The 22,173-nt window shown below is 38.8% G+C and overlaps 1 protein-coding gene across 5 annotated transcripts in view; it reads left to right on the top strand.

The window, feature by feature from the left end:
* Akap11 (A-kinase anchoring protein 11) overlaps window positions 1-22,173 on the top strand; it is a 44,285-nt gene that overhangs the window by 10,045 nt on the left and 12,067 nt on the right. For 4 of the 5 annotated variants that reach the window (XM_029541358.1, XM_029541361.1, XM_029541359.1 and 1 more), the window contains exons 2-8: window positions 3,891-4,002; window positions 7,277-7,393; window positions 9,519-9,566; window positions 11,368-11,502; window positions 12,771-13,035; window positions 13,532-17,972; window positions 20,261-20,416. In XM_029541358.1, the coding sequence (XP_029397218.1) occupies window positions 3,943-4,002; window positions 7,277-7,393; window positions 9,519-9,566; window positions 11,368-11,502; window positions 12,771-13,035; window positions 13,532-17,972; window positions 20,261-20,416 (5,222 nt within the window). In that variant the 5' untranslated portion in view covers window positions 3,891-3,942. The remainder of the gene's footprint in view (window positions 1-3,890; window positions 4,003-7,276; window positions 7,394-9,518; window positions 9,567-11,367; window positions 11,503-12,770; window positions 13,036-13,531; window positions 17,973-20,260; window positions 20,417-22,173) is intronic. The other variant, XM_029541360.1, reaches the window with a different exon arrangement.

Raw genomic sequence — 22,173 nt, 5'->3', positions numbered from 1 at the left:
AAGGCTTAGGAAGTTGTGTTTTGCGTTTTTAATCATTAAGGAATTTATTTGCTTCTAGAAAATTACAAGATAAGTTTGTCCCCATAACCTGCCCCCCCCCCCAAAAAAGCCAGAGGCCCACCCAGGGTGGGTGGGTGGAAAATATCCAGAGGCTTGCAAGCCACTAAGCTATGTGGCAGGGGTGAGCTGAAGACACCAAGAGACGCACTAGCTGCATGGCTTGTCCTTGGCCGGAGCCACTACCGATATGTTGGACTGGGGGGAAAGACAGAGAGGTGGAACTGGAGACTCAGGTGGAGAGGAATAACCTGATGTGAGGAGCCTACCCCACCTCCTGAGGCAGGCCATGGGGAAGTCCCATCCTCTGTTGCCACTGTGGGCCATGTCTGGGTCCATGGCTATGAAGCAGTAGGGGTCTGTGTCAGTGTATGTGACTCATTAACACCAAAGGCCATGTGGATAATCCTAGTCTGGGCTGCTTCTTGGGACAATGTTGAAGTTCAAGGGCTGTGCAGAGCTGGCCCTACCTCTCACTGGCTACAGCACTCTGGAAAGCTGGCCATGCCCCTCACCGGCTACAGTACTTGGGAGAGTGGCCGGGCACCTGGCTTAGGCAGCACAGTAGAGTTGACTGGTGTTGGCAGCATGGGTGAACTGGCTAGAGGATATGAGCACAGGAGAGCTGGTTCCACCCCTCATCTGCTGCATGGTGATGTGGGATGGGGGGAATGCCCTTCTCTACTTTGCTCTTGCCAACTGCAGCAGACTGGAGAGCTGACCCCAGGTTCATAAGAGCTGAAGAGCAGGTCCTGCTCCTCATTAGCTGCAGCACTCTGCACCTCTCCTGAACAGCACAGTTAGAAGCGGGACCAGCCCCTTGTTGTCTGTGGCATCGGGTGAGCTAGCCTGGGCAGTGCTGGAGAGCTTGGCGTGGTAGTGTGTGTGTGAGAAGCCTGGTGGGCTGACCAACTCAGCTGCTACCCAGGCCCAGATCCAGGGCTTTGATCAAAGTTGACTCACTCCAACATCTACCTCATCTAGGATCTGCTGGATGGCATGAAGGTGCTGCTCCCACAAATCCAAAGTTGCAGGATATCCATGACACAGGACAGTGGGATATCTGAGAGAAGTCCTGGTGGTGATCCAGTGTTGATAGTATAGCAGAAGCCAGAAGCCTCAGACCAGACCAATGACTTATTGCAATGAACATTTGCAAGTAAAGATGTGTGGACAAAAGGGTGTACTGTGAGACACACTGACACCAGCTTCCGAGATTCTTTTGTTGTTGTTGTTTTTGAAGATTTATTTTTATGAGTGCTCTATCTGCATGTATACCTGTTTGCCACAAGAGGGCATCAGATCCCATTATAGATGGTTATGAGCCATCATATGGTAACCAGGGAATTGAACTCAGGGCTTATGGAAGAGCAGCCAGTGCTCTTAACCGCTGAGCCATTTCTTCAGCCCCATTTTTTATACTCTTTTGAGGGGGGGGAGGTTGTGAGGGCTGAGGGCAGATACGAAGGGACAGGGAGATGAGTGAGATTGGGTGCATGATGTAAAATTCATGAAGAATCAATGAAAAAATTTAAAAAACTCACTATCTGTACCTATTTAGAGTGTATATATGTATATGTATGTATATATGTACAATATATATATTTACATACTTACATTTTATATTTATACATACTTACAGATTTTACACTGAATGGGATAATGGATGCATCCTGGAACTGGCATTATTTTGATAATTTATCATCTTCCCATAAATCAGTTAGATGAAATTTTGTAACATAAAAAAATTCTCATTATCAGTTTCCAGCATTGTCTTCAAGATGTTTCCTAGGCTTGTGGAAATATTCATATATGATGGTGTCAGTCTGCTAATCAGAAGTCATTTGTAGCATTTTGAAAACCTGCTCCTTCACTTCATGTGTACTATTCAAATCCATCATTTTCCACAGCTAGGTAATATATAATATGTGGACTTATTTGGATCAATGAGAAATTAGATTATTTTTAGGTATTGTTTCTGGTTCAGTGACTAGCCTTGCACTGTGCTATATTTGGTACTGTATTTTGCAAAAGCATGTGTGCAGGGTGGTTTTGAGATGTGAAGTTGCAGGATCAGAGGCGTGCGTATTTGTTCAGTGCTCCGCAGCTCTGGTCTTTGTTTTTTATAGTTGTTTCTCTGATTGTTTTCATGTCTCTTTATAAATTTTGTGATTTTTTTTTTTTTTAAAAATTCTAGATATGTATGTATGGTTAACAAATGTGTTAAACTTGTTTTTCCTGATGAATATTGCTTTTGTACTGTCCTCAGGAAATGTACTTTATTGGTGGTGTTTTTATTTTCTGTGTTTTGCCTGAGCTCTAGCCATTCCACTTGCAGTGTTTCCCTTGTGCTTGGCTTGTCTCTTAGGATTCTTGTCTGTTCATAAGCAGGCCTTAGGTGTGACGTGGTGCTGGCTATGGCAGTACTTTAAGGGAAGGTGCATGTTCGCTCTTGTGCAATTGTAACTTACGAGTCTTCCTAGATCTATAGCATGAGGGGATCATCCCTTGCATTTCTCTTTGTCCTCTACATGCCTTTCTCTTCCTTAGAAGAGTGCTATGTTATTCCAGACTGGTTCTCTCTTACGTTGCACAGATAGTCTTTTGGTAGGTGTTTGGCTTAAGTTAAATACAAAGTGACATGGCCCCATGTTCCTCACCATGATGATAATTGACTAAATACCTGAAACTCTAAGCAAGCCCTCAATCAAATGCTTTCTTTTACAAGAGCTGCCTTGGTCATGGTGTCTCTTCACAGCAATAGGGCAGTGACTAAGATGATGTGTGCTGTGTGCTCATACCTCTATAGTAAGAGTATGAAAATAGAATATAAAATTAGAACCTTAGTAAAATTGAGCCTTTTTAATTCTGGGGCAAGGACTAGGATGAAGTTGTGCTGAAGACACTGTCTTGGATACCTCAGATAGGCACGCCTTGAAGTTTGGTTAACCGGAGATAATTGAAACTTATGTGAGATTTTCTTAAATATTTATTCCTGTAATTTTCTGGATTTTGTTACTTAGAATTCAGTTCTCTACTTCCAGCCTTTACTATAATCAAATATTTCCCTCCAAAGCTTGGGTCCAACAAGACCACTGTCTTCTCACCATCTTCAGTGTGTGTGGTACAAACAGACCTTAGTGAACAGATAGTTTTCTACACTGAGATAGAACAGTTGGCTGGCTGCGTAGTGTTTGAGTCCATTGAAGTCCCCCCAAAATTTTATGAAAGCATCACGTAAAAGTGAATATTAAGGAGTTTTGTGTGTAAGGTGTATAATTCTACAGATTATTTTCTGAGTTCTGGTCATTGGTATACTCTTAAACTTCCAGATAACAATTTTGTTTTTGTTCATCTGTAATTTTATAATATATGTACAAATTTTATATTCTCATTTATATAGTTTTAAAGCCTTCTGTTGAAGGGGTAATAGTGCCTGCCCCATTTAGTGTTGCTTCGGGATAGATGAGTGACTCTGGCTATGAAAATGGATTTCTTCTGTGACAGTATCCAAGTTTATAAACGTTTTCCCAATGATATTTGTTAAGATTTTGCAGCTAAGGTGGCAGTGCAATTGAATGTAATAGCAAACTATAGTGATTCTAAAAATATTTCATAATACTTTTGTATTCCATTAAGGTGCTCATATTCACCTGTTTTTCATCCCCTACCCCCATGTGCATATCCATGGGTGCTAAAGAAGCATTTAGGTCTTAGTGTTTGTGTTCAGGGTTTTCTTTAAATGCCTATATTTGAAGAAATTATGTAGCATAAAATGCTTGCTTGAATCACAAAGATGAGTAAAGTTGTTTTCTTTACTATCTCTCCTTTAGGTATTCTGTGGATTTACTCTTCAACAATATTACACACTGCAGTAATACAGTTATGGCGGCTTTCCAGCCTCTCAGGAATAGTCGCCTAAAGAGTAAAGCATCTGTCCGAAAGGTAAGTCCATTGTCTTAGGGTCTTTTCAGTGGGACTTAAAAATGTGGGTTTGGGTTTTAGAGTTTTTAAATGAATCTTAGTGTTTATGTAAATTATAACATTAAAATACTACAAAGGTGAACATGTATGAAAGTAGTGATGTCAATCATTACAGTATAGTACCTCTTCCCCATTTCTTCTTCACACATCTTTTTTACCTTTTTTTTTTTTTTAAAGTAAACTGTCTTACATACTGTTAGAACTACCTTCAAGGTGTATAAGAAGTATTAAACACTCGTTTATTCAGTATAAATGCATTTGAATGCTTATGACTTGTCAGTACTACACTAGATGGTGAGTAACTGGTGGGCCAATGAAAATTTACTTTTCTTGTGTGTGTTGTAATGTGGATTAAACTCAGGGCCTTGTACATGCTAGATAAATTGCTCTACCACTAAGCTATGTTCCTAGCTCCCACTTCACACCCTCTTCCTTCTTGTCTTCTTTTGATAGAAGGTACATTAACTAGGCTGGCTTTGAAGTAGCTGTTTATCTCAGAAAGGCCTTGAGCTTGCCATTACTTCTGCCTAATCCTCTCAAATAACCAGGATTATAAACCTGTACTGACAGCCTTGGTCATTCTTCCTTCATGAAGACTTTCCTTTGCCCACGAGTTTCATGAAGTTGTTTTCTTTGCTTTTTTATTCTCTTTTAATAATTCTTCTCTCTTTTGACAGAATTTATAAAGGGAGAAGATAGTTCACATAAGGATGGGTAAAGGCCTTTTAATTGCCAGTTTATGACTTGTCACTTCCTGTGCTGGCAAGTACATTAGTTACCCTCCCCCATTTATTATTCATTTGTATTCCTCTGGAATCACAGGCTTTTACAATTCTGTAAAACTTTATAGTTTTATTTGTAGCAATTTCTGCCTAGAAATACCATTTGTTCTAGAGTGTCATGAATTTATTTATATTGGTAGTTCAAGTTCATGATTTATTTGTATGTGTGTGTGTATTCACAAATTAATGTGAAAACTTCCATTCATTAATGAAAACAAAACTATAAATACTAATGTTTTAAAGTCTACCAAAGTTGGGAAAAAAATTCAGAACAATGCATAACTCATGCATTTTCTACCTTCTGTTAACATCTTTTTACAACCATTCTCTTCTCTCCTTACACCTCCATTTCCCTTTGTAATTGCGTGTGTCTGTTAGTGTCATTACGACTCCTGAGAAGACCTTTCATCTGTAACTCCGTCTGACGTGTAATCTGATAAGTTCCCCCCAACTTGTCTCAAAATTTTTCTTGTAAACCTTGTAACTTTTTCTTGTTTCTTATCTAGAGTCTCCTCAAGGTTTGTTACATACTGCATTGAATATTTTGATTACCCCATTCTGGAACCAGGCCAGTGGTCTAGATCCTATTTTCATGACACCATATCTCTGGAAAAATCTGAGCTAGCTCTCCTGTAGAATATACCACATTGGTTTTCACTGTACTTCTGTTTATCAGGAACATCTCAGAGGTTTCCTGGTCTTCATTGCTCTCGTGTCAGGTCAGGAGGTAATATCGTCAGTGCTCTTGAGGAAGCGGTCAAGGTTGTAACCATCTGCTGTCTTCAACATAAATGCAGAATAACTTTGATTAAATGCTTAGTAAGGAAGCTATGTGATGATAGTTTGAGAAATGTGAGTAGCCTGTCTCCCAATAGCTTTTAACTTCATAGATTTAGGATATATTAGTAATTCTTTCCAAATCAGTATGTTTAGCCTTACAAAGAGGATTTTCTAATGGAACCAGTTTGCCCGTATTTGTCATCCAGAAATCATAGGTAAAGAAAACACTATGACTGAACTCAGGAGTTAGGATGCATTACCATTTCTGATCTTTTTGGTGCCCTGCTTGTTCCAGATGTAGCCAATGGGGGTTCCTGAGTAATACAGTGACTTCTGTGTTCTTTTGAAATTACCCTATTAGTCTTTGAGCACTTCTCTATCCTGGCACAGTTAGATGGTATAGTTTCTTTTGTATGTTCTCTCTGTCCAGGTCCTGGAACCAGACATTTTTCTGAGGAGCTCTGGTTCTTTTAATTGCTGGTTGGTGTTTAGAAACCACAATCTGGGTATGCAATCTGCTTGTTGCTACTTGAGGGTTATTGATTCTAAGACCCTGCATTAGAAAAAGGTAGTATTTAAAAATGTAGAGACACATCTTGCTAGGTGAGATTGAAATTTAACGTTACATACCTTTTTCTTGAATTCCTTAATATTATCTCTTAGGTTACAGATTTGAGTTAGATGAACTTTTTATGGTTAGCAGCTGTTTGTTGACTTGATGTAAAATGTGAGATGAATTGAATGGAATATAGTTTTTATGATACAGTTCAGTGGGCAGAAAAGATATACATATGAATATTGTAATTACGATATGTTATAATACAGACCAAGTGACCTTAATCTGCAAACAGTAAAGGAGAAATTTAGGCTAAAGGGTGAAGAAATCATCAGCCTTGGTGTGAATAGGGTTCTGTAGGGCTGGAGTGTGGTGAGAAGAGCAGGCCACATATGAAAAGAGGAATACTGGAGTTAGTGGGAAGTTAGTGTTATCTTTCTGTTCATATGTAATATTCATTGTCTCCTGCGTGCACTTGGCATTTTTGACAACTTTCTTTCCCAGACATGGAGTCTTTTACCTTGTTTTTGTTTTATAGCTGCTTTAAGACCACTGGGAAGTCTTATTTTTAGTTATTTTTTTCTCTGTCTTTTAAGGGAAGAATAGTTGATGTTAATGTACCCTACATCATTTCACTCAGTATATGAATTGTTTCTGTTCTGCTAGTGACTTGGAAATAATATATGCAGTTTGCTAATTTTAGTGTAAGACAGTGATTTTTAACCTGTTTTCTCTTGACCCCCCTTGGGGGGGTCACATCTGTATTATCCTACATATCAGATATTTGTATTATGATTCATAATAGTAGCAAAATTACAGTTATGAAGTAGCAATGAAATAATTTTATGGTTGAGGGTCACTACAGCATGAGGAGCTGTATTAAAGGGTACCAGCATTAGGAGGGGTAAGAACCACGGGTGTAAGAGGTGAGTATAAGTGAATCTGGAGTATAGGTCTGGATGGTTTTCCAGTAACTTGAATTTTCTTCTCAGCAGAATTGAGCTTAACAAATAATTTAAAAAATATTAATTGGTGAATGAGTAACTGTAAAACTCAAATATCTGCAAGTTTTCTTACTTGTCTTAGAATTAAATTGTTTTGTTTATTTATTCCATAGAGCTTCAGTGAAGATGTGTTCCAGTCTGTAAAGTCTTTATTACAGAGCGAGAAGGAGCTATGCAGTGTATCAGGAGGAGAGTGTTTAAACCAGGATGAGCACCCCCAGTTAACTGAGGTTTGCCATACGACTTTCTGAACCCTTTTGCAATTGTGCACAATATGTTTTCATGGTCTTCGTATAACTTAAGGGTCTGTTTTTAAAAGCTGTTCATAATACTAATAATTGGGAAGCAGTTGGGTTATTTTGAGGGTATGACTTGTAGTAGGTTGACAGTGCCCCCAAGACAGGCCTCATAATGGAGAGTATTTGGGCAACACAAATTGAACCTGAATATATATATATATATATTTTATGATAACACCATGTTAGGTGGGTATGGGGTTGGGAGTGAATCTGGGATTAATTGGGGAGGGCTAATATGCTCAAAATACAATGTGTGAAATTCTTAAATAATTAATAACAATGTTATTTGAAAAGAAGTATCTTTTAAATAGTAGCTAACATCATTGACCAACTGTTACATTAGCCTTTTCATAAGTGTACAGGTCTTACTGGCCTCTTACTGGGCAGGTGGAGCTTATTCAGTGGCTGCTACTTTAGTGCTTTTCCTTTTACTCTGAAACAAAGTACACTTATTTCATGTAGTCACTTTTTAAATCCTTTTCTAAAATGGGTCAGAAATCTTTCCTATCCTTTCAAGTTTCCTTGATGAACACAAAAGAGAAAATACGATGACCTTGGGACCTGGAGGTGCCCAGGGAGCCTGCTTCTTCTGATGATATGAAAGGACTCCCTGAGCAGCCTGGAAGGACAGTATGAGGACAACTAGGGATCTGGGATATATTTTCAAATCTGTTCCCCTGTACTTGAAATCCTCTACCTTCCCTTCTCTTCTGTTAGCCTCTGTTTCTCTAGACCATTTTGCTTCTCCTCTTATGAATACATGCTTTTATGTATTGTATAAAATCTATGTACTATATATCCATTTCAAAAAAGGAAAGAAATTAGTGCCCATGTTTTAGGGAGGGATGCTCTATTGCCTGGAAGTGTTCTGAGGAGACAAGCTTCTCCTGGAAAACAGATTACTAGATGCCTAGAGGGCATCTAACACTACAACTGAGTTAGTAGCTGTAATTAATAAAGTGCCAGAGTAATTTAGATTCTGACTGGCTTCTTAGTCATCAGAAAGAAATCAAAGTATATTCAATGTAGTCTTAGATTTTAACCATCCAGTTTCTCTCCAGTACTTTAATTGCTGTTATTTAAATATTTTGTATTTCTAGACACAGCGCTTACTTGGTAAATCATTTACTTTTTTACCCCAAATCAAAGGGGCTAGCATGATGACAAGGACATAAATATAATCTAAAAAAATAACTTTTCAGTCTCTGTTCTTTGTAGGAAAATGAGAGTACTGAAAAATTTAAAAAGAAACTACATATTCTTTATCCAGTGAATTAGGTAAAGGAGCACAGCGGACAGAAGCAGAGGAAAATCAGGCCACAGGAAGCTTCCCAGTTAGTCACTGCTAAATACTCCAGTGTGTTGCCTTTCACTATTATTTTTCATACATGTGTTTTTAAGAATAAGGAAGAAATTCTTTGTATAATACATCTTTTTAGAACTTGTTCTTTTTACTCACTTTTTACTTAGAGCTGCCATAGATACTTGATTTTTATAACCTTGTGTAGGGAGTAGTAGATCTGTAAGAGTGTTAAAGGGAATATTGATGGAATTCATCTAGTGAGTAGGGAGCCTGGGGGAATCTACATAGGGAAGGACGGTTTCTCTAAGGAGGTTGCTGAGACTTACAGGAACTTGCAGAATGAAGAGGAGCCAGGCCTAAACGTGGAAGGAGCTTCATATCAAGGGGACACAACTGCAAGAACCTCAAGCAGTCATGTACAGGGCATGTGCTAGACTTAGAAAGGGGTCTCATGGGTTTGAATGAAATGAGGGCAGGCTGAAGGCATCCATTAACAACCATGGCAAATGGACAAGTGGCATGACAGTGGACAGGTCCAGTGATGGCGGAAGTAAGAGCACATGGCAGTGATGATGGAGATGAGGAGGACAAGGGAAAGGTGGATGGTGAGGTTCAGGAGCTACAGTGTGGCGGAAACCTTGGTCATTAGGAACACTGCCTGCCCTGCCCAGTGCTTAGTGCCTTGCTCATATTCTGACCTAGGACTTAAACACAGTAAACTAATGGAGATTTTTTTTTTTCTTTTAAATTCAGGTCACCTTTCTGGGCTTTAATGAAGAAACAGATGCTGCTCATATGCAGGTGGGGTCAATTTATGGGGGACTACTTAAATTTTGAAGACTGAAAACTTTAGTGCTCAAATTTTACACGATTATAAGGCATCTTTTAAAGCTAAAAGATGCTATTTGAAGCCAGGCATAATGGTGCATTCCTTTAATTCCAGCACTCAGGAAGCAAAGGCAGGCTGACCTTTAGTTCAGGACCAGTGGCTGGTCTGTACAATGTGTTCCAGGCCAACCAGGGCTACATAGTGAGTCTCTGTCCCTACCCTGATTCCCCCCAAACAAAGATAACATTTGAGTGTGGTCTGTCCATCTTCAATTTCAGTATTTTTATTAAGGATTCCTTTGTTGTTATTTGTGAGATATCCTTGCTGTGGCCTTAAACTTGTCGAAAGCCTGCTGCCTCCATCTCCCAGCTGCAGGAATAACAACTGTGTGCTACTATCACTAGCTTTTGTTGATATAATTCTTGCTAAGGAAAGCAGATTTAGATTTCACTATTAAAATCATTTATCTGAAATCTTTAAACCACAGGCCTTTTATTTCATTCTGTTCATTATATTGTATGTAACATTTGGATATTTTAATGGCTTTCACAATTTGATTTCAGTAGTAAGGTTCTTGTATTTTTAGTGGAGTAGAATTAAATATAAAAGATCAGATTTGTAAAAGGTCTCAATTTTTGCATAATTATAAATTTGTGTACAAGTTTATAGCCCATTTCATTTAGGCATTTATAGGGGGACTGATATTTGAGGTTAGGATCAATGAAAGTTTGCCTGACAGTTGCACAAATCACTGCAGATAGTTTTTCCTTGTGCTGCTGCTAGAAAACTGGCAATTCTGCATTAGTTCTCTCTAGTGAGTATACCTGCAAACTCTGTAGTCTGTCTTGATTTTCATGGCCAGAAGGAAATAGCCTGGATAACAAGACCAGAGAGGGCACACTCTCCAGAACAGCATACAAGTGGCCGATGCAGGAGTGTCACTGTGAGTTAGAGGCCAGCTTCACCTAGAGTGACACTCTTTCAAAAACAAAACAAAGAGCACACCTCCTCTGGCCCTCAGGAGCTGTAGACAGGACCACCTGTATAAAGCCTCTACTCTTGGGGGCAAAGACTGGAGGGAACCTTGAGCTGGAAAAAAAAAAAACTTTTAAAGAAAAGGCAACAGAAAAGAAAGATAGCTTTCCTTAAACCTGCATAAACTCTGTGAAAGCTTACTACAATATCTTTGGAAAAAGTAAACTTATTTTTTAAAGAGATAAAACTCAGTCTCTGAAGAAGGGTGTTCAGTAGCTAAGAATTCTATATGAAAAACTCCAGCGTCAACCCAGAAGACCTGAGGGTGACAACTACTAAAAGCATTTAAATGCTGATCATTATGGATGTGTGAGGTGTCCTGTTAAGATTGATGAGGTAGCTCAGTAGCAAAATGCTGAAAAGTATTACATACAAAGTATTACTAAGTAACCTGTGCTTTATTTGTGAGTTAAAAAATGACTCTGTAGCATGCCTTTAATCCCAGCACTCGGGAGGCAGAGGCAGGCGGATTTCTGAGTTCATGGCCAGCCTGGTCTACAAAGTGAGTTCCAGGACAGCCAGGGCTGTACAGAGAAACCCTATCTCGAAAAACAAAAAACAAAACAAAACAAACAAAAAGACTCTGTAGATAAACTGTGTATGTATGTGAGCTGCTACAAAGCAGACAATTTATTGACCAGTACATTTTATGAGGTTGGGATGTGGACAACATTGTGGAAACCTTGACAATGTTACTCTGTAGTATTGTTCATTACTGTCACTGTTATTTAAAATTAGGATCTAGCTGCAGTTTCACTGGAACTTCCAGATCTTCTGAATTCGCTCCATTTCTGCAGCCTAAGTGAAAATGAAATCATTTGTATGAAGGATACCAGTAAATCGTCCAATGTAAGCAGTAGTCCTCTAAATCAGGTAACTGGCAGATCATTTCTCATCTGCCTTTTCAGGGCAGGTTTTTACTATATTTGCTCAGTAAGAGTGATTGAAGCTTTCCTTGATTTAATTTAGTCTCCAGGAAATGGTATTGATAAAAAGTCTATCTTGCAAAGCATTGCCAGCCTTGAAGTATAAAATAATTTTGATCATGGCTTATAAACTAAATTCCTGCCAGTGAAGTTCTGTCAGTGGTATGCAAACTTTTAGTGAAATATTTCTGTTCAGATATCTTTGTATAACTGGAGGGACTGCTTCTGCTTTATGGCCATCCCACATTTGTATGTGCTGCAAGCTGAATGTTATAGAAAATGGACTCCAGTTAACTTTCTGATTAAAGATCTTCCATGTAAAATGTTGTTTTCATAAAACAGTCTTTAGTTCATCACTAATTATCTTTAATAATGTATCAAAGAAAAAGGCTTTAGGGAGTAAGACATTTACAGTCGTATGATTACAATTTGGAGACCTTATTCCAGCTATGAAATACTGCTTTGTTCTTTGTGGGGTCTAGTGATTAGAGCTATGCCTTGTTTCCTGGATTGTGTTGTTCAGTCTTAAACACTTGCTTTATTTTCTAGGACATAAAGGGCAATTAGCTGTTATATTAGGTTTCTTTTTAAAAAAACAAAAAACATCATTTATCAATGTCTGCGTTTAAAATGCATTGTGTATTGGGAACACTAATGGCTTGTGTTCTTAGTCAAAGCTGTAACCATGATTTTAGGTTTTAATCCTGGAGAAATATAAGTCAAGAAATAAGGACAGTTCTTTTGTGGTAGAAGGGAAAGTAACATGTTGGGACCTACAGGAAAATGGAATAACAAGTAAACTAGATTCTGATTTCTGTCCATCCATAGTGTAGTAGGTGAGATTGACAAATATTAAAGAGGATATATTACAAACATACAGTAATTTTAAAAAAATTGCCCAAGAGACTAGAGTGATAGTAGGTTCTATAATAGTCAAGGAGTTAGATTGAGAAGAATTCGAATCCATAAGAGAAAAAAGATTGGAAAGGAAAAATATTAAAGGTGAGATTTAAATAAAAATAAATATATATCTTTAGATAGCTTCAGGGAATTAAATAATTAAAATTATTAAACATTACAGAATGAAGGAACCTTTCAGGATGCATGCATTTCTTGCCCCCCACCCCCTTGAGGTTTAATTTGAGGCTTCACTTCCAGAAGATGTTTTATATTTAAAATTAAAACTGATTTTTATCATCTTTCATCTCTTCCAAGAGTCATCATTCGGGAATGCTTTGTGTCATGAGAGTGTCACCTACATTACCAGGACTCAGAATTGATTTTATCTTTAGTCTCCTAAGTAAATATGCTGCTGGCATAAGACACACCCTGGACATGCACTTGCATCAGAAGCACCACCTTGAGACCACTGATGAAGATGAGGATGATACCAACCAGTCTGTGTCTTCCATAGAGGATGACTTTGTCACTGCTTTTGAGCAGTTAGAGGAGGAAGAGAATGCAAAGCTATATAATGATGGTGTGTGCCTTTTCTTAGACTTTTCCTAAAAATAGATTGAAGTTGAAAGTTCGGTTTTGAAGTTTTAAGGAGACTTAACAATTGAAATTTATTTTGAAAGTTGACCTAGTTTATACATTTAAATAGATTTTTTATTAAAGGAATTAATTTTCCTGTGATATTTAAGGTCATTGTCATGGTTGTATTGTTCAAGCCTTGATTACCTCATAACCTAGTTAGTATCTAGCATTTTGCTGTGTTCAAATGTCAGCGTTTAGCTGGCAGTCACTAGAAATTTTTCTAACAAGGAGCTGACTTTCCCATAGGCAGGTATCTGAAGGCATAGGGTAAAATGGGATTATTTTATTAAAAGGTATACTTGTATGTGTTACTGGGGATGAACTTTCAGTTAAATAGCATATAGAAAACATTCATGATATAAACATTTTGTGTTTAATGTCAGTGTTTTAAAATAATTTTTCTAGAATAATGTAAGAATTTTATTCTTTTCCTATAGAAATAAATATTGCTACACTAAGGAGCCGGTGTGATGCTGCTTCTCAGACTACTTCAGGCCACCAATTAGAAAGCCATGAATTAAAAGTACTAGTTAGTTATGGATCACCAAAGTCATTGGCTAAGCCCTCACCTTCAGTAAATGTTCTGGGACACAAAGAAGCTGCTTCTGTGAAAACATCTGTTACAACATCGGTTTCAGAGCCCTGGACCCAAAGGAGTCTCTACAGGTCCCCCAGTGCCTCAGATAAAGGCAAGGACACACAGGAGACATTCTTTCCTTCTCCTGTCCACTCCTCAGAGTCTGAGTGTTCAAGCCCAAGTCCTGTGATTTTTTTGGATGAAGAGGGATATCAAAAAAGTTTAAAAGCGAAACTTGAGCTGCCTGAAATTCCTGTGACAAAAGATGATGTAGAAGATTCAGACTCAGAAGTGAGTGAATTTTTTGATAGCTTTGATCAGTTTGATGAACTAGAGCAAACTTTGGAGACTTACCTGTTCATGGAAGATCCTATCATAGGGAAGTCATCACAGAAGATAGGGCACAAATATGAAAAATCTTGTATGAACCCTCAGAAATTCAAGTTTGAGCGTCCAGCTCTTCCAGCTAATGTTAGAAAGCCAACTCCTCGCAAACCTGAGTCGCCATATGGTCACCTGTCTGATGCTCCAGATTCCCCTCGTCCAGTGATGGCATCAGAGGACAGTGGCTTGTTCAGCCCTATTCGAACCTCAGCTTTTAGTCCTCCTGGAGGCTGCACTCCTGCTGAATGGCTTTGCCAAACAGATACTAGTGAAAATAGGAATCATGAAAATTACTGCACTTATGAAGATTATGCAAATAATCTTTCGTGTGAAGTAGTAGGCTCAGTTCTTCATTCTCATGCAAACACGATGTCAGGTATTAACAGTATTAACAGGGGAAGAAATAATACTGTAACTTTTAAGCATGGAGACTCTGATCAAAAAAGTAAATGTAAAAAATCTTCAGTGATTACAGATAGCGTTCAGAAGTTTGCAGCAGACCTTGTGGGGAAAAGTTTGGGCAGTGCATTTAAAGACTTACAGAAAGGAGTTTCTTCATGTACCAATACATTGTGCCACTTAGCTGTCAAATTGACATCGTCTGTATTTCAGATGGCATTTAATGAACTTAGAAGGCAGTGTGCATTTTCACTGAAAGAACGAGCCATTGGTAGCCTGGCCAGTCTTTTGGTGAGTGATGCCTTATCAAATGCCTTGAAAGACTTACAGTATGTAAAAAAGCAGATGTTTACAAACACAGTTGCTAGATTTGCTGCGGACCTTGCTGAAGAACTTGTTTTTGAAGGTATCATGGAAGTGTGTCAGTTTTCATGTCCTCAAACACCTGCATCTTCACACTGTCAGTCATTTGACTTTGAAGACAAAGTCCTGAAGTCCTATGCCAAAGATTTGTCTGAATCTGTTATACAAGAAGCATTCATAGAGCTGTCACAGACTAACGTGACTTTTACAACAAAGGCAGCAGTTAATGTTTCTATGGGTAATGTCAAGTACGTGAGTGCAGAAAGTGTAGTGTCACCTACGCAGACCTTTACATTTTCCTCATCCTTTAGCAGTCAAGCAGTTATGATGACAAAACCAATGCAGGAGCATAAGAAGGAATACACAGTGCAGCAGGCTTTGTTTTGTACCTCAGGAATTGTCACTTCTATACCAGTGCCCTTGGCAGGTAGTGCCCTTCTCCCGTATCATATGTCATCTACTTTGTATCCTTCCAAGTGTCTTTCATCTGAGCCTAGTAAAGCAAGTGGTGGCTCTACCCAAGAACACATTGCCATAGAAAGCAGTGCAGAGGAAGTGGATTGTCTCAGAAATACCTGTCTACCTTCAGAACTCAATCCATGCAACCAGAATGACTTCAAGCCAACTACCGGTGATATGGACACGCAGAGTCCTTCAAAATTAATGAGTGGCCCTGTAATTATTAGCAACTTTTCCGCAGCAATGGTACATACAATAGTAAATGAAACCTTAGAGTCCATGACATCCTTCAAAGCTACAAAAACTGTTGATACAAATGCAGATTATTTAACTAAAACAATAAAGGGAAAAGCCTGTTCTCTTCCCCTTTGTGACCAAGCAGCACCACAACAGAACAAAGCTAGCAGTAAGGACATGTTTGCTGAGCAGTTATCAAAGTCTATTATTAAACATTCCCTGGATAAAAGCAAGTCAATGCTTCCAGATATAGATAAAAAAACAGGTAGTAAGGAATGCATGCTTGTTCTTGGAGAAGAATCACAGTTGACCTTGGGGGAAACTCCCAAATTCCTTGACTTTTCAGATAACTCACCTCAGCGTTCACTCTTGGTCAGAAACTATTGTGTCCCAGAATGTAAAGATTCTGTGGGTTTTGGATTTTCTCTAGAGACACTGCCACCTTGTTCAATGATGACAAATCAGAAATCTGACTTGAAGGAAGTTGTGAAGGACAAAGCAGTGACAAGGCACAATTTGAATAATACTGCACTTGAGAACATGCCTTTTGGACAGGAAAGCTCTTTCCGTCACTCACAGACTTTATCATCTGCAGTGCTTACCTGTGTAGATAGTTTGCATGTGGAAGATAAGCAGAAAATCAGAGACAGAAATGTAATACCTGATACTCCCCCATCAACTCCTTTAGTACCATCCCAGACTAGTTCTGAATGGGACATCAAAAAATTAACCAAACAACTCAAGGGGGAGTTAGCTAAAGAATTTGCACCTGCAACACCACCTTCAACGCCTCACAACTCATCTGTTGGTAGTTTGTCTGAGAATGAACAAACTACTATAGAAAAGGAAGAATTTATGTTGAAACTCATGCGTTCTCTTTCAGAAGAAGTTGAGAGCAGTGAAGGTGAAGAACACCCAGAAATGCATGTAAAGTCAGAGTACTCGGGGAAAAAAGTTCAGTTTGCAGAAGCATTAGCTACACACATCATTTCTCTTGCAACTGAAGTGGCAGCCTCTCACTTAGATCATGAGATCACTCAAGAATTCAAGGTTCAAAACCCTCACTTAAATGTACCAAGTCAAAGAAATGTGCTGTCAGCTTTAGGTCATTCAGATGAAAGCATACAGAGGTGCACTTTTGCAAGTGATATGGCAGCTGATGTCATTGCAGAAGCCGAGAAGATTGTAAATGCTAGAAGCTATATGCTTTTCAGGCATGAGAGGAACATTTGTCATGTTGAAGGTGACCGAGGTAAAGCAGAAGAGAAGCTGGATGTGAAGGATGTTGCACATCCAAGAGAAGTCGATACATGTGTTCTTTCATTACCAAGTGGCATGCCAGGTCTGACATACAAGTACCCCAGTTGTGAAAGTGTGACTGATGAGTATGCAGGGCATGTTATTCAAGTGCTCCAACAGGAAGGTGGCAGTGGTGAGCTAATCATGGATCAGTATGCCAGTAGACTGGCCTACCGGTCTGTCAAGTCAGGAGTGCGAGAAGCAGCTAAGACAGTAAAAATGAAGTGTGGTTTAAAACTGTTCCCTCTGCACAGCTCTCATGTGAAAACAAACAAGGAACTGTTGGTGTTCTCAAGTAAAGAGCATTGCCAAGAAGTAGATAGACAAAGAAAAAGAAGTGACAGCCATCTTTGCAAATACCACACATGTGAAAGGACACAGGATCCTTGTAGAAATGAACTTTCTGAACTGTACAGTTTTTCAGCCTCTCTTGCTAGCAGCATAACAAGAGATGCAAAGAAGCAGCTGACAGCACCTAAAGTTGACTTGCCAAGTTCCTCAACAGATGGTTGTCTATTTGAAAAATCTGAATGTGTTGACAGCAGTGAGAGTGTTACTGGACCAGAACTTTCAAAGTCTTGTCAACCTTTGCAAAACCATGGATTTTGCCAGCATACGGGCTGTCTAAGTGGATATAGTTGTGCAGAAAATGCTCAAGCTGTAGAACAGTATGCTAGGAAAGTAGTGGGTGACACTTTAGAGCTAACTTTAGGACCCACGGCTTTTCATAATTCAGAGACCACAACATCAGCAGATAGGGTTACTTATGCAGAAAAATTGTCACCGCTTATAAATGAAGCTTGCAGATACTGTGACCTTAAGGAATTCCGTGGTTGCACCAGAAATTCTGCTCAGCTCTTTTCAAAGCAGAGTCTGTGTGCTAGTGCTAAGCCAAGTTCACGTTCAAAACTTAGTAGCATTCGTCAGAAATCAAGAATTTTTCATCTTGATGTACCTCAAATTCATGTTAATCTTGATAAAAGGGCAGTGCTTGCAGAGAAGATAGTTGCCGAAGCTATTGAGAAAGCAGAGAGAGAGTTGAGCAACACGAGTTTGGCAGCTGATAGTGGAATCGGACAAGATGGCATTAGCTTTGCTGAGAGCCTTACCACAGAAATCATGACAACCGCTGTGACAAATGCCGGGCATGCTGTTAGCAGGTAGGTTTCAAATTTTTTGTTGAGTCTTGTAATAGAATGAAAAGTTAACTTTGCCCTGTATGATTTAGGTTCTGTTCATAAAAACTACTTATTTTCATCCTAACTTAACAGAGGTCTTCTCTGTTGCATTTGTTGTATTTCATGTCCTGTGCTTGGTTTTCTTATGACATTTTTGTTTCCCAGTTCCTTTTGAGAGTAATTATTCATTTACAGGGCTGGAAGATGAGAGAAAGCACAATAACATCAACTAAGAAGCAGGTAAATAGAATAAGAGAAACGGGTGAAGTTTATTCAAGAGGTTAGACTGGTATATTTACTACTCTTAGATTAATGTCTGTTTCTATGGTCGAGACAACTTTCTTTTCTTTTTTTTTTTTAAAAAGATTTGTTTATTGTTATACACTGTAAGATCACTGTAGCTGACTTCAGACACACCAGAAGAGGGCATCAGATCTCATTATGGGTGGTGGTGAGCCACCATGTGGCTGCTGGGATTTGAACTCAGGACCTTCGGAAGAGCAGTCAGTGCTCTTACCCACTGAGCCATCTCACCAGCCCCTCGAGACAACTTTCTACACATGGCTTTGGACTGTTTTTATTCTTCTTTCTCTATCATAGCAGCTTCAGAAGAGGAAACTAGATGGTGATTCCTAAGCCCTCACTCCCAGGACTCAGCAAATAACTCTGCTATTCATTCTTCAGATTATTCATTTTCTTCCTAGGCCTGGCCAGTCATGTACCCTGAGGTCTCCCTTAAGCTTGTTTTATCTAGACTGGTGTTTGCAGGCTCTCTCTGTGCTTCTGTTCCTGGATCTCTTTTAAGCAGTTGGGCTAGGCTTCTGTAAGAACTGCAGAGTCCACTCAGTTGTATATAATTCTGCCTCACATTTTATAAAGTTAAAATGATTTATGGTTGAAGAATGATTGATTCAAATAGATTATTCACTAAGATGTTAACTGAATTGTTTCTTTTCTCATAACTGTTTGATTAATGGTAGAATATATAATAGGACATTACAAACCCATAACGCTCAGCAGGGAGCCATATGAATGTCAAATAGGAAAGCATATAATAGTGGAATTTTAGAATAATAATGGATCTAGACTTTATTTTCAATTACCATGAGTCCAGTTACCTAGCAGTCATTACAAACCCTCTTTTACCTTCCTCCTGCGAATCATTTTCTTAAAAATGTGGTAGGTAACAGGAAAAAGTGTTAAATAAAATAAAGTTGTGGTGCAAGATATCTGTGTTTGGAATGCCAAGCCTAACTGAGTTGTTAGATCTTAAATGCAAAGTGAGAAGTGCTTTAAAAATGGGAAGGGCAGTTCAAGGCTTATTTTAGGTGTTAGGGATATAAAAGAAATTGAAACAGGCAAAAAAAAAAAAAAAAAACAACCCAAAACCAAATCAAAACAAACAAACTACTTTGTTCTCCAAGAGCTGGGGTCCTGTGTTCCAAGCAGAGGACTGGGATTGCATGTGTGCACTGCTGTAGAGTGACTCGACTGGGAGGATGGCAGTGGAGGGGCCAGCTTATACATATATGATGTTTGGAAGTCAAAGGAAAGTTTTGATCAAAAAACTGATACTTTTTCTCTTCCTGCTTAAGCAACACTCTTTAGAACTGTGTTGATGATATACAGATGGAACAATTAGTTTAGTTGCTCTAAATGGTCTTTTTTTTTTTTTACAGTGTCATAAAAATATGAATGTCTGTTTAAAACAAATTTTTTTAAGACAGGGTCTTACTATTTAGCCTTGGCTAGCTTAGAATTATGTATATCAGGCTGGTCTTGAATCACAGAGATACCTCCCAAATGCTGGAACATCAGTTCCTGCTAAGAAATAGTTTATGATTCATATTCTGAAGAGATTTGTCTAGTTTGAATATAGGCTTGGTTGATACAGCTAGAATTTCAAACTGCATTTCTTATACTAAAAACCAGAAGGAGGCTCTTTTAGATTCAAATGAAGGTAGTATTTTTATAGGTCAGATGATTTGCTTAGAACTTGTAGTAAGGTGTACTTCTGCTTAGTGTCCTGTTGAACATGTAAAGTGCTTTAAACTGAATGTAGATGCACAAGGGTATTGTCTAGGTGCAGATGTGGTCCTTGCTGTGCTGGTGTTCAGTCTTCATTATTTGCCGATGCAATGATGTGTTCAGGGGTGTTAGTGTGACTGGGGATGTAATTCCTTAGTGTCAGCTTTATCATCTTATTTCTTTGTCCCAATTTGTGATGCTTCAATTGTTTTTTAAATTATTACCATGTGATATTTTCCTAGTTCAAGAGAAATAGAAGATTTTCAGTCAACAGAGTCACTTGGCAGCCAGCAGATGAATCTCAGTGTTGGCGAGGACAGCACTGGTAGCTGGTCCAACTTAAGTTTTGAGGATGACCATCAAGATGAGAGCAGCAGTTTCCATCATCTCAGTGAAAGGTAACTCTGACTGTTAGGTAATTGTGTGAGAAAGCTCTCTAGACTTAAGAAAAATGAGCAGTGGGTTTGCATTATTTAAAAACTCTCAATTTGGAAATCTGTCTATACTTCCAACATTTTATTATTCATAATGTGGCTTTTTGTTGTTGTTTTGGTTTTACTTTAATTGTTCTTGAGGGTATGGCTCTCTTCTGGTGTGACCCAGTCTGGTCTTGAAGTTAAGTTTTTCTCTTAACTTTCCAGGGTCTGGATTATGGGCTTGTGGATTATATTGCCAGCCCTGGCTTCTAAATGGCTTTGACACATTTTAAATACAGTGAGGGAGCAGAGCAAATATCTTCAGATATACTGACAGCTGACCTGAAAAAAGTATTGCAATACTGAATTTTATTTCCATTTTAAACTTTCATCTATTTTGTGGCAGTATAATTAATCACTTTAAAGAGCATACCTTCATTAGAAAGGTATTCATGAGAAGGACAGTTAGGTGTCTGTAAATGGCATTACTATATACAAGCTAAAATAAATAGTATCTATAGGGACAGGACTTCTGCTAGGAACAAAATATTTTATGTAGCTTCTTGGATTGAAAATGCAAACATTATATAGGCTTAGATTTTTTAAAACCTACTTTAATAAGGGTTACTAAATGCTTTAACCTCTCTTCTAGCCCACCACCTACCAGAGGTAGAAATGAAAGGTTAATAGGGCAAAGGGGAATGTGGACCTGTTTAGAAATAGTTCTTTGGGGTGATTCCAGTCTTCATCGTCAGGATATCAGCAGTTTAGTTCACATGAATCAGCATCAGTACTCCATCCACTCACAAACACCATTCACAAATCAGCAACAGCAGTTCAGTCCAAAGTGGTAAGCCACCCAGAATGTCACCAGAAGTTCTTTGATGCATTTCTCTCTGTGAGGTCATGACAAATGATGATCAGCTAAGAAGGCAAGACAAACAAGTGCCACAGTACTGACAGCCAAGACCAGCATCTGCAAAGCCCAACGAAGCCCAGCAAAGAGTGGCAAGGTGAACCAATGCCACAGTGTAGTCCACTGTCTGCTGGGTTATACTTAAACCCTTTCCAAACATCACATGTTCTCTCAAGCTCCTCTCTAGTAAAACATCACATGCCCTCTTTCCAGGCAGCTTCTAGAAAATTGCCATGTGTCTGTTCTCAGCAAAACATCCTCTCATAACACAGTTTTCAGAAAAACGTCACTGTCTCCAAAGAAACCAGACATTTCACTTTACATGATTCTGTAAAAAAATAGTTTTGTATACTTGAAGACGTTTACTTTACATGCAAATTTTCTAGTTAACTTTGTTCACAACAGCCTTCATTGAAATATTTCATTATGATATAGATTCTTATATTCTCACCTCTACCTAAAGGCATTCATGGGTTGCTTATGAAGTATTTGTCCATACTAACTGACAATTGAAATGTAAGTAACGACAATAGTTAGACCTCAGGGAAGGAGAAGTTCCCGGCATACCTTTACCAGGAGGCGTATGTGGAGAGGACCGTGTGCAGTCCCTGTTGACATAGACCCTTGAAATGTTCTTGCTGGGAGAGGGAAGGAAGACAGTGTGAAGTTGGAGGAGAGCATGAGGCGGCATAAGGAAAGGAGATGGCCTCTGGCCTGGTAGAGCACATCATCCTAGTCTAAGGCTGGGAGGCTTTGGTTTGTACTCAGTTACACATTTTCTTTCCTTCCTCCCCTCCCCTCCCCTCCCCTCCCCTCCCCTTCC

The sequence above is a fragment of the Mus pahari genome, chromosome 8 (assembly GCF_900095145.1).
Source record: "Mus pahari chromosome 8, PAHARI_EIJ_v1.1, whole genome shotgun sequence".
Classification (NCBI taxonomy): domain Eukaryota; kingdom Metazoa; phylum Chordata; class Mammalia; order Rodentia; family Muridae; genus Mus; species Mus pahari.
Note: the sequence above shows the minus strand (reverse complement) of the source record. Positions and strands in the feature narration are given on the sequence as shown.